The 12,092-nt window shown below is 34.3% G+C and overlaps 1 protein-coding gene across 4 annotated transcripts; it reads left to right on the top strand.

Annotated features, from left to right (window-relative positions):
* On the top strand, positions 6,133-11,628 carry LOC109343967 (auxin response factor 5-like). 4 transcript variants are annotated; one of them, XM_019582510.1, is made up of 15 exons: positions 6,134-6,463; positions 6,620-6,732; positions 7,229-7,330; positions 7,532-7,588; positions 7,680-7,832; positions 7,917-8,001; positions 8,202-8,292; positions 8,580-8,744; positions 8,866-8,988; positions 9,156-9,231; positions 9,401-9,537; positions 9,609-9,795; positions 9,940-10,791; positions 10,942-11,132; positions 11,391-11,628. In XM_019582510.1, the coding sequence occupies exons 1-15, from the start codon at positions 6,337-6,339 to the stop codon at positions 11,521-11,523; spliced, it is 2,592 nt and encodes an 863-aa protein (XP_019438055.1). In that variant the 5' UTR covers positions 6,134-6,336; the 3' UTR covers positions 11,524-11,628. The 4 variants fall into 4 exon arrangements, with proteins under 4 accessions (XP_019438052.1, XP_019438055.1, XP_019438053.1 ...); XM_019582509.1 differs by having other exon boundaries at positions 6,135-6,463; positions 9,609-10,218; positions 10,312-10,791; XM_019582507.1 differs by having other exon boundaries at positions 6,133-6,463; positions 9,609-10,791.

Below are 12,092 nucleotides of genomic sequence, written 5' to 3'. Positions count from 1 at the left end.
TTCCACCAATCATTGTCAAATTCAGGACCAACTCTCCTTGAAGATGATTGGTGTAGCTGAGCTAAGGAAAGGATTATATTTGCTAAATGAACCGAGCAAGACTCATGCTAAACCTCACATTGTAAATGTTTACACTTCATATGATGACAATTTATGGCATGCTAGACTAGGACACCCTTCACACAAGAAACTGCAACAATTGCAGGCTGTTTTTCCTTTTATAAAGTGTACCAAAACTCATAATCCTTGTGAAGTTTGCCACTTAGCAAAACAGAAAAGGTTGCCTTATTCCTATAGCTCTACTAGATCTAACTCAGCTTTCAATATTGTTCATATAGATATATGGGGACCTATTTCTACCCCATCTACTTTTGGTCATAAGTACTTTCTTACTATTGTTGATGACAAAACCAGATTCACATGGCTCTTCTTTATGAAGCAGAAAAATGAAACTGATCTAGTTATAAAGAATTTTGTTACCTATGTTGAAACTCAATTTAACACTAAAATTAAAACAATTAGAAGTGATAATGGGAAAGAGTTTCTCATGAAGGCTTATTTCCTTCAAAGAGGTATGGATCATCAAACCTCTTGTGTTGAAACACCTCAACAAAATGGAGTTGTTGAGAGAAAGCATCAACACATTCTTGGTGTGACTAGGGCCCTAATGTTTCAATCTAATATGCCTGACTATTATTGGAATTATGCTGCTGCTTATGCTATTCATTTAATCAATAGACTTCCTACTGTTTTTTTGTCAAACAAATCCCCTTTTGAAGAACTGCACCATATCTTGCCTGACTTAACTGATTTGAGAGTATTTGGTAGCCTATGTTATGCATCTACCTTAGTTGGACATAGACACAAACTTGAACCAAGATCTAGACAGAGTGTGTTCCTAGGCTTCAAACAAAGGACAAAAGGGTTCATACTTTTGGATCTAAAAACCAATGAGATCTTTCTATCTAGGAATGTAGCTTGTTATGAACATATCTTCCCTTTCTGCAATATGGATGCTGCAAAATCCAAACATCCTAGAACTTACAATTCCCCTTTTGATCAAAACCAAGACCTTAGAGATGATAATAATCACAGCAATATCAGTTCAGTAGACCTGACTAGAATGAATCCTGTGCATAACAGAATCATTAACCATCCTAGGATAACTAGACCTGATCCTAACCCTGAAAATACCACTAGGTCAGGAGATGACACTGATAACACCACCCCTGATCCTGAATCTTTCATGGATTGCACCTCTCATCAAGAATCTGAGCCTGATAGCAGTCAATCCCAAGCTACTCAGGAACTCAATGTTTCTGAGTCTAACAACACTACCATTCCCACTAGACAATCCAATAGGATAAAAGGACCTCCTACCTACCTAAAAGATTACCACTGTAGCCTAATACATCAAAGTACACAGCCTAATGATCATATCAAGTATCCCATTACCAAGCACCTTAGCTATGACAACTTGTCTTCAAGGCACAGAATTTTCTCCATTGCTATAAGCATACATGATACTCCAAAGAGTTATACAGAGGCTATCAAATTTCCTCACTGGCAAGAAGCCATCAACTCAAAATTACAAGCCCTGAACAAAAGCAACACATGGACCCTGACTGAATTACCAGATGACAAAAAGGCAATAGGATGCAAGTGGGTTTTTAAAGTAAAATATCATGCTGATGGAACAATTGAGAGACATAAAGCAAGATTAGTGGCAAAAGGATTCAATCAAACAGAAGGAGTTGACTATATGGACACTTTTAGTCCAGTAGTGAAAATGACAACTATAAGAACACTTCTGTGTTTGGCATCAATCTACAATTGGCACTTGCATCAATTGGACATCAACACAGCCTTCCTCCATGGTGACCTGAAGGAAACTGTCTACATGAAGGCACCACAAGGACTTCAAATATCCAACTCCAGAATTGTTTGCAAATTGGAGAAATCCATATATGGATTGAAGCAAGCTAGTAGACAATGGCATGACAAGCTCACCAATGCTCTCCTAAAAATTGGTTATACTAAATCCTTTGCTGATCACTCTTTATTCATTAAGAACACTAACAATGGCTTTACAGCCATTCTTGCTTATGTTGATGACTTGGTTTTGACAGGTAATGACATTGAAGACATCATGAACACCAAGACCATTTTGCATGATCAATTCAGCATAAAGGATCTAGGAGAACTGAAGTTCTTTCTTGGTATGGAGGTTGCAAGATCCAAGAAAGGGATCATTTTGTATCAAAGGAAATACACACTGGATCTTTTGGAAGAAACCGGTTTCCTTGGTGCTAAACCAGCCTCTACTCCCATGGAATACAACACCAATTTGCATTCTCAATCTGGAATTCCCCTGTCAGATGACTCATCCTACAGAAGATTGATAGGGAAGCTTCTATATTTGACAAATACTCGTCCAGACATATCCTATGCAGTAGGAGCATTGAGTCAATTCCTCTGTTCACCATCTGATCTTCACTACAAAGCTGCCACCAGAATCCTTCGCTACCTTAAACACTCCCCTGGTAAAGGTGTCTTCTTTCCAGCAGAGAACACAACAACAATTCAAGGCTATTCAGATTCAGATTGGGCTAAGTGCATTGACACTAGGAAATCAATCACTGGTTGGTGTTTCTTCTTGGGTAATGCCTTAATTTCATGGAAGAGCAAGAAACAGAACACTGTTTCTAGATCTTCATCAGAGGCAGAATATAGAGCTCTAGCTATGGCTGTTTGTGAAGCTCAATGCCTGCTCTTCCTATACAGAGACCTTGGCATACAACACAACAAACCAGTGAGCATCTTTTGTGACAATAATTGTTGAAGTCAATGAACATCTCACTAACCAGTTTGCCATTAAAGATGATCAAAATGATGTTGTTTGTAGTTTATGATGAACTTTCCTTTTTTAGTAGGTTTTTGAATTTCAGTTAAATCCGTTTTTAGGTTAGTTTCCGTTTTTGGCAAGTTTCTGTTTTGTTTGTTCTATATATATTGCTTTGGGTTCTCTTCTAATTCAATCATCAAGACTTTAAGATCATTAATAAAAGGTTCATTCTTGATCATCATCTTTTCTTTCTTTCTTGATAAATTGATTCTCAATATCTCTTCTTTGAATCATCTTCTTCATTTTCATTCACCATGGTGAAGCAATTTTCACAGTTAAAAACACCAAACTTCAAGGCAAAAATACTTTTTAAAATTTATTTTTCTTAAACAATGCTATGAAGGCACTTATTATCATTTGATATCATTATTTAGCACATGTCTCTATTTCTATTTATTTTTCCCCATAGGCGTTTGGCCCTCTGTATAAAAAATGAAAAGTTCAAAGTAGTGGCAACAATGAGTGAGATTGATCGAGTTGAAGGAATGGGATTCGAGATAAATGGAACAAGTAGCTTACAACTAATAAGCATGCTTAATTTCAACTTTGCCTACTCATAGAAAAATAATGAACCTTTTTTGCACTTTCAACATTTTAAGAACAAGAAGTGTTTTTAAAAAAAGAAGGTTTGTGTGTTTATTCGCAGGACTCGCAATTATTGTTGTTAACTAGAGGATTTGAACTTACAACACTTTTGGACTATAAACAATTCTCTACGTGCTGAACCAACATTAATTATTAGAACAAAGAAGTTTTTTTTAATCATTGTGGACATGTACATATATGTGCATTAATATGAAGCACATTTGCTATATCATAAAAAGGACTAAAGGAGTCACAACAAGTTAAATATATTTTTTTATCCATCAGAATAAATATAACTTCAAGGACAATTTTTCTGGAATCAACTACAAAAATAATATATTTTCATATTCAATCTTCATTCCCACAAAAAATTGGTATATGTCACAAATAATAGTTGGTTTATTAATGATTAATTTATAAGTAATATATAAGTTTTTTTGGAGGTATAAAAATTTAATATATCAGCAATTTATTGTGAAATATAACTTTATTGTGACATATATTAACTGAAATGTTTCATTCTATTTGCTCAGTTGTCTTGCTGACTGACACCTTTCAACTTATTTTTTTAACATATCTAAATTCTTGATGAAAATCTCTTTTATGTACCATATTACTTTTTTTATTAATAATAATTTTTGAATTAATAAAACCGTGAACTATAGTAAATATCACAAGAAATTAAAATATTTGTAGTGTGGAATGCTGAAAACGGCGCCGTGAGTAAACAGATCACGCTGTCCCTATACTTTAATTTTACTTTATCCAGAATTGCTTTGTCGTGAATTGCACGCGTGATTAACGGTCAAACATCATAGCATACCAAATTTCGAAGCATTTTTATCCGAGAAAAATAAAATATGGATATAAAATAAGAGAGTTTGTGAAAATTTTCATCATTCATGAACTTAGGTTGATTAAAAAATATGTCCGGGGAAGAACTTATGTGAAACGAATATAAGGACACTGTTTAATGGTATAGACTATAAACTAAAGTTTAGTTGCATTTTTAAGTGACAAGGAAGCAAATTTGGTTATACTAAAAATACATAACATCGAATGTATCATTTTTTAAATAAGAATATTTTCTTGTTTTCCTTAAATGACACCTTGTACTTTTCATAAGAATAGACTCTTTTTGGCAAAAGCAAAAATGCTATTAAGTGTTAAGAAAAATAATAAATGGTATACTTATTATAATTAAAATCGAATAGCTGTAAAACGACTTATACATCCAGTAACCAAGTCAAATAACAGATTACCAAAAATATATATATATATATAGTTACGGTGTATAATTTTATATACTGATATTTTATCTGTTTATATTTAATTATCATTGACTTTTTAAGAATAATACAAATAAATGATGTTAGCCCATATTATTAAAGAATTCTACTATTTAAAGAATAACACTATTAAATAGAATAATAGCCAAAAATACACGTGTTATATTTAAAGAATTCTTCCACCACTTTGAATTTCTTCTATTTAATAGTATTTTTGGCTATCATTTTTTGCAACGTGTACGTTGAATGAGAATGGTTGGAATTGGTGAACAAAGATCTGCCTATGTAAAATGGACAGAGAGACAAATACAAGGATATACCGATGTTTACTCAAAGGTTTTGAAGTCTTCTTTATTAAATTATATTTTGTCCTAGTTGAGAGTTTAAATATTCATTATTCAGTTTGTATTTCTATAATTAAAATAGGTGTAAAATAAATTAGTTAGTGAGTAGTTTAGTTAAGTAAAGTTAAGTTTATTATATTACTATATAATAAATTATTAATTTGTTTGTAATTCAATATATTCCATTTTATTCATTCAATTGATTCAATGAATGGACCTACATTATCTTTTGTCGCTTGTTCATTTCTAATAAATTCCAATCACATCCAAGTCTTCTGTCACCTTTTTCCTGATAGAGTGTTTCTGTAGCGTACAGTTTTCTCACATTTTAATTTTAATATTTATATTCAAGACTTCAACTTACATAATTATTTATTGAGTCAAACATAATTTGTTTTCCAAATAAAATAGCTATTCCTGAAATTTTAAATGATTGTTATATAGTATAAATTTTAATGTCCGCAATATTTATATGAACACCAAATAGGTTTATAAGAAGATTAATGTGAATTATATTTGAAAATTTCGAGGAAGACTAATTTGGTGATCACCATTGACTAATGTATTTTGGAGTAAATTCCCGTTTCAATGTTCTTAATTTTATAATATTGTAGTCTAAAAGAACTTCAACGGCATGAGGCATGTATAGAAAGAATATGGATAATGTTTTTTTTGTTAACGAAGAAACGAATATTTGATTTTATTTATATTTTTAATAATAAAATTGTTATTTCATTATATATAAAAGAAAGACGATCCTTATTCAGGAGGAAAGGAAAGTGGTTGTTATTTTGGTGCTTGATGCAAAGGAAGAGAGAAGATGGGGTTTGATATAGGTTATTCTTGTGCTATAGAAATGAGAAAGAGAATGTGTAGAAGTGTTTTTTGTTTGATGGAAAAGGTTGTATTCTTTTGAAGGAAAGGAAAAAAAGTACACTTTAACTCAATAATAATGATAGTAACACAAGTACACAACACAAAACGACAAGAGAGTTCGCGTGCTTTGTTACAAACTCATGGGGTTGTGCTTAGCCCCCACCCTAGCTAGTTCTGAACACACCCTTTTTGCAGTGTTTTTGTACTGTGTGTGTTCTGCTTTTTACCTTTGTTCTCATTCTTTTTTGATCTCTCCAATGAGATGAGATTCTCATACTATGGACCCCATGTAATGTATAACTAAAGACAAGAAAATGGGATAACACTAAAATGCTCAATGAGGGTTGAGAGAAAGGAGAATAAGAATAGGATGGTTTCTATAGAAGAAGGTGGAGGAGAAGTTGTTGGGGTTCAAACTTTAGCTGCAGATATAAAGCTTCTCAAAGAAATGAAGGAACAACATGGTGTTTTACCCTTTTTTTCCCACTTTCTAATTGTTATATAATATAGTTATGGTCTTATGTTTGTAGCTATGATTGAAAGTTCAAAACTTTCAATGCAAAATGTGTTTGTTAAATGTTACAAACTATGTTACTAATTGGTTACAATGCAAATTTCAGTGGTGGGTAAGAGTTTCAATACGGAGCTATGGCATGCTTGTGCAGGGCCTCTTGTATCGTTGCCTCAGGTTGGGAGTCTAGCTTATTACTTTCCTCAGGGACATAGTGAGCAGGTTTGTGTTTCTCTTTGTTTTCTATTTTTCATGTACCTTTCTCAACATTTGTGTGAAAGAATAAAGTATCTCCTGGTAAAGGAGATAACTTATCTCCTCCCTCCGATAAAATCATGACATATGTCATATTTAATCATTTTCTAAAAAAATGTTTCTAAAACTAAACAAAACAATACATGCGTCGTACTTTTATTGGCCGGATGAGATAAGTTATCTCATGGTATGAGAAGATACTTTATTCTTTTTGTGAAATCTATCGGGTTTCATGAGAAGTGTTCAGATAATAATGCACTTGGTACTATTAACATTAAGAAAATGTCAAGTACCTAGAATATGATACCTGCCTTGTACACACTATTCTTGTATATCATTTGTCAAGTTGGGATATGCACATATGAGTGAAGTGTGGTATTCTAAAGGGTTCAAATAACAGATTTCTTAGTATTATGGATTGTCTGAAACTGAAGTATGTGACCCTATTTTCTAAATCCATCAGTTAGCAGCTTCAACTAGAAGGACAGCAGCGACGTCGCAGGTTCCGAACTATCCGAATCTTCCATCTCAGTTGCTATGCCAAGTCCAAAATGTCACACTTCATGTGAGTGTTATGAGCTACTTGACCCCCCTTCTAGCAACATTATTATTCTATAGATAAACATCTTTTGTACTATAATGTGTGTCACAACTTCATGCCATGCATTTTGATTAATCAAGAAACATTATCTCTTATCTTCTTTAATTTTTAACTATTGGATGTTTTAACACATGCAAAACTTTACCTATTTCGTGTCTCTTATAGGCAGACCAAGAAACAGATGAAATATATGCTCAAATGAGCCTCCAACCACTAAATTCAGTAAGCTAGGACAATGCTTCATAAGTTTCGGTTATCGAATTACTTAACAGTTAAAAATCACGTGACTTATGGAATTCTTCTCCTGTAACAGGAAAATGATGTCTTTTCTATATCTGAGTTTGGGGTGAAGTCAAGTAAACATCCCAGTGAGTTTTTCTGCAAAACTTTAACTGCTAGCGATACTAGCACACATGGTGGATTTTCGGTACCACGTCGGGCTGCAGAAAAACTCTTTCCTCCTCTGGTATGGTTAAACACAAGCTAGTTATAAATTCTGTTGTATATGAATTCCCTTCCCTTTTGACTAATAATATTATTTTCATTTCAGGATTACGCAATGCAACCACCAACCCAAGAACTTGTTGTCCAGGATTTACATAACAATACATGGAAGTTTCGACATATATACCGCGGTAGGATACTATTTGGCACTCGATTCCATTGCTTTAGTAGAAAATAAGAGTGTCTTAGATCATGGATTTAATTACATTACGAGTCTGCATGTTTGTGTTTCTCTCATTTGCAGCTTTCTATTGATAATATTGAATGGCTTTTGTTGAAAAGGCTGGTTTTGGTTAAACTCACCTTTGCATTCTTTGCACTTTTTATTTAGGTCAGCCAAAGAGACACCTTCTCACAACTGGATGGAGTTTGTTTGTAGGCGTAAAAAGGCTTAAAGCAGGCGATTCTGTTATTTTTATCAGGTATTACTATTGGTACACAAGCTGCATTCACTTCTGTAATATACGCGCTGCAAACTAAATATGAATGATGGAAGCTACTAAATTTTTTACTGTGGGAAATGAAGTATTCAAATTTCTTGAAACAAGTATTGTCTATTCTGCATGGTGTCTCAGCAATAATATTGAATCAAAGCTTTACCAAAATAATGTGATCCTAGTTGATAACTTATAACTTTCGATTACAACTTACGAGTAAGATCTGTTTCATAACTTGTTTCTATAAAATTGACATGTAAACTTGTTACAAGGGATGAGAAATCGCAGTTACTAGTTGGTATCAGGCACGCTAATCGTCAACAGACTACATTGCCATCATCAGTCCTTTCTGCTGATAGTATGCACATTGGTGTCCTTGCTGCTGCAGCTCATGCTGCCGCTAATCGAAGTCCATTCACTATTTTCTACAATCCAAGGTATATTTCATATGATCTTACGCATTACACCTACTTAACTAAAATTAATATTAACATTATAACAAGTAGAGATTCGGCAGATATTTGTTAAAGTGTAATATCTCTTTCTGTTTATTTGTAGAGCATGCCCTTCAGAATTCGTTATTCCACTGGCTAAATACAGAAAAGCTGTATATGGGAGCCAAGTCTCAGTTGGTTTGAGATTTGGTATGATGTTTGAGACGGAAGAATCGAATAAGCGCCGGTAATTATATGAAATGCTTGAATTATGTATGCTATGGCATGTAGTATTTTCTTAGCTATCACTGGATTGAATTAGTAAAGCAAGAATGCCCACTTTCTAGTAATGATGTGTAAAAAGCCCTAACGATGCACGAAGAAGTTGACGTATACTTTATAATATTTCTGCAGATATATGGGAACTATAGTTGGCATCTGTGACTTGGATCCTTTAAGGTGGCCTAGTTCTAAGTGGCGAAATATTCAGGTGGATTAAGTTTCTTGTCACTCATAAAAAACATGCTATTTAATCATTGATGGTTGATATTTTCAATCATTCATGATTTGCAGTATTGTCTAGTCTAATATTTACTTGTCTATTGAAGCTTGTGGCACAAAATAATGTGACATATGAGCTAATATTTTTTCATAAACAGGTGGAGTGGGATGAGCCAGGGTGTAGTGAAAAGCAGAAAAGAGTTAGTTCGTGGGACATAGAGACTCCTGAAAATTTCTTCATGTTTCCTTCTTTGACTTCAACTCTTAAACGACCATTGCAATCTGGATTGTTGGGTTAGTTTCTTACTTCTCTCATTCCTATTTTGTGGATGTGTCTTCTATTTGATCACTAACTATGCTGATAAGTGCAGAAAATGACTGGAACACTCTGGTAAGAAGACCTTTTATGCGTGTTCCCGTGAATGGAACCACAGAGTTCTCGAGCACTATACCAAATCTGTACCAAGAACAAATGATGAAATTTCTTTTGAAGCCTCAACTTGTTAACAATACTGGAACCTGTTCATGGGTCCCTCAACAAGAGTTTGCTGCTAAGAGAGGGCCATCAGAAGAGTTCAAGTCGACATTGACAACAGATAACGAAAGAATTCTTGCAAGTTCAGTGGGCATGCCACAAAAAAATCTACATTATTTTCAAACTGAACAAGACCAATCTAATGCCTTGAATCCTCCAACCAAAGTTGATAATCCTTCATCTTCTGGAACAGTTACTGATTATTTAAAATTAGAACCCGAGTTGTTAAGTAATCATATGTTTAACTTTCCTTCCATGGAAGGCTGCAATGGTGAAAAAATGTCCACAAATTCTTTTAACCCCGAAAGCGTTGCTGGCCAATCGACATTCCTTAATCAAAACCAGAATCCAATAGGGGTTGATGTTCCTTCATCAGATTCCGCAATCGTGGATAGCCTACTTACTCAACTAGATAGTGATGAATGGATGATGTATTCTTCTTGCCAAAACGGGTTAACTGGACCTTTATCAGCTTTGCAAGAACATTCTGCACTTCCCTCTCAAGCAGTTGATATCCCCGTACCTTCAGTAAGCCAAGACATGTGTGATTCATATATCAAAAATTCAAAGTTCTTAACTCATGCCGAGATTTATGGCCTCAATTGCATATCTAGTTCAATAAACTTGAGGGGTCTCTCAGTTGAGAGCAACAATCAAAGTGAAATTTACAATAGCAACAATGTTATTGATGTTAGTAACAGTGCAAGTATCAGCATTGTTGATCCGCCTACTTCAAATGCCATTTTGGATGAGTTTTGCACATTGAAGGGCAAAGATTTTCTGAATCCATCAGATTGCATGGTGAGCAACATAAGTATGAACCAGGATGTTCAGTCTCAGATAACATCCACAAGTTTAGCCGAGTCACGCGCCTTTTCTGTGCAAGACATCCATGACAACTCAGGTGGTGCATCGTCCAGTCTTGTTGATTTTGATGAAAGCAGTTTTCTGCCAAACAATTCATGGTCACAACAAGTATCTGCACAGGTTGCACGCAGGCGTACCTATACGAAGGTTTGTACTAGAAAACCCTTCCCAAAATTGCGTTCATACTAATGATATCTTAAAATCGACATAATTGCTAGGCTGTCATAGGCTTACATGTTGTAAGATTTTTTTGGCTTAACATTGATATATCATGGTTTTGGTTTTCTGGTCCTGCAGGTTCAGAAGGCAGGTTCTGTAGGAAGATCGATTGATGTCACTAATTTCAAGAACTACGAGGAACTAATCAATGCAATTGAATGCATGTTTGGACTTGAGGGTCTGCTGAATGACACTAAAGGTTCAGGATGGAAGTTGGTATATGTAGATTATGAGCATGATGTTCTGCTAGTTGGGGATGATCCTTGGAAGTAAGTGTCTCACTCCTGCTCTAATGAACGACGAATTAAAGTCGCATTTCTGTAAACAACTTAATTAAGCGCTTATTCAATAATTTCTTCTTCTTTTTCCCCTTACCTATCCTCTTGAGTATATAGCCGCAATTTAAACGGAGCAAAATATTCATAAAGCTGAGGCTATATAACATTATAACCATTTGAAGTGTCAATAATGTGACCCTATATCTTGTGAGGCACTGATATATCAATTTGTACACATGCTCTCTGCAGGGAATTTGTGGGTTGTGTCCGCTGCATAAGAATTCTATCACCGACCGAAGTTGAGCAAATGAGTGAAGAAGGGATGGCACTTCTTAATAGTGGTGCATTACAAGGGATGAATGGTTGCATATCAGGTGGCTAGATCCCATATTATTAAACCATTTTTATGTAGATTTTCTTTTAACCCTAGTCAAAGGCATGTATTAGGTTGATTAACAGTTGGCATATAATGAAAATGTATTAATTAAATGAAGTTCATTTGCCTACGTTAGAGTATTATAATATGGACCAAAAGTTTGAAGGTTATAAGATGTTCAAGTTAAGGTTTACACCTGCTAAAAATAGACATACCCATGAATTAACACAACTTCCCTCTCTATTACTGGAGCGTGAGTCATGCAAAAGCTACACAAACATATATGCTGTAATGAGAATTGAAAATTCAAAGAGAGCCTCAGCTTACTATAAATTTTTTAAGCATTCATATTTTCTGCTTTTACATTAGCAATGCAACAGATTGGGCTTATTGAAGAGTACCCATATATGAGACTCCATATTTTAAACTAAAACCTTGAGATAATGATTCATTCGTTTTTTCTGCTTATGAAAATTTTCAGACTTAATATACCAACACAAATGAAAAACATGCAATTCTTGAATTTTATGAAAAACATTAATCGTATGCAGTTCTAGTGTTCAATATCTTCATCC

The sequence above is a fragment of the Lupinus angustifolius genome, chromosome LG03, assembly GCF_001865875.1.
Source record: "Lupinus angustifolius cultivar Tanjil chromosome LG03, LupAngTanjil_v1.0, whole genome shotgun sequence".
Classification (NCBI taxonomy): domain Eukaryota; kingdom Viridiplantae; phylum Streptophyta; class Magnoliopsida; order Fabales; family Fabaceae; genus Lupinus; species Lupinus angustifolius.
This window is presented reverse-complemented; position numbering and strand designations above follow the sequence as displayed.

What these genes read in the sequence shown, in the direction of transcription:
- LOC109343967 (XM_019582507.1), top strand. Translation starts at nt 6,337, where the DNA reads ATGAGGGTTGAGAGAAAGGAGAATAAGAATAGGATGGTTTCTATAGAA. An exon ending in GTTTCGACATATATACCGCG is followed by an intron (nt 8,002 to 8,201) that starts GTAGGATACTAT and finishes CTTTTTATTTAG; the next exon opens with GTCAGCCAAAGAGACACCTT. An exon ending in GAAGAATCGAATAAGCGCCG is followed by an intron (nt 8,989 to 9,155) that starts GTAATTATATGA and finishes ATATTTCTGCAG; the next exon opens with ATATATGGGAACTATAGTTG.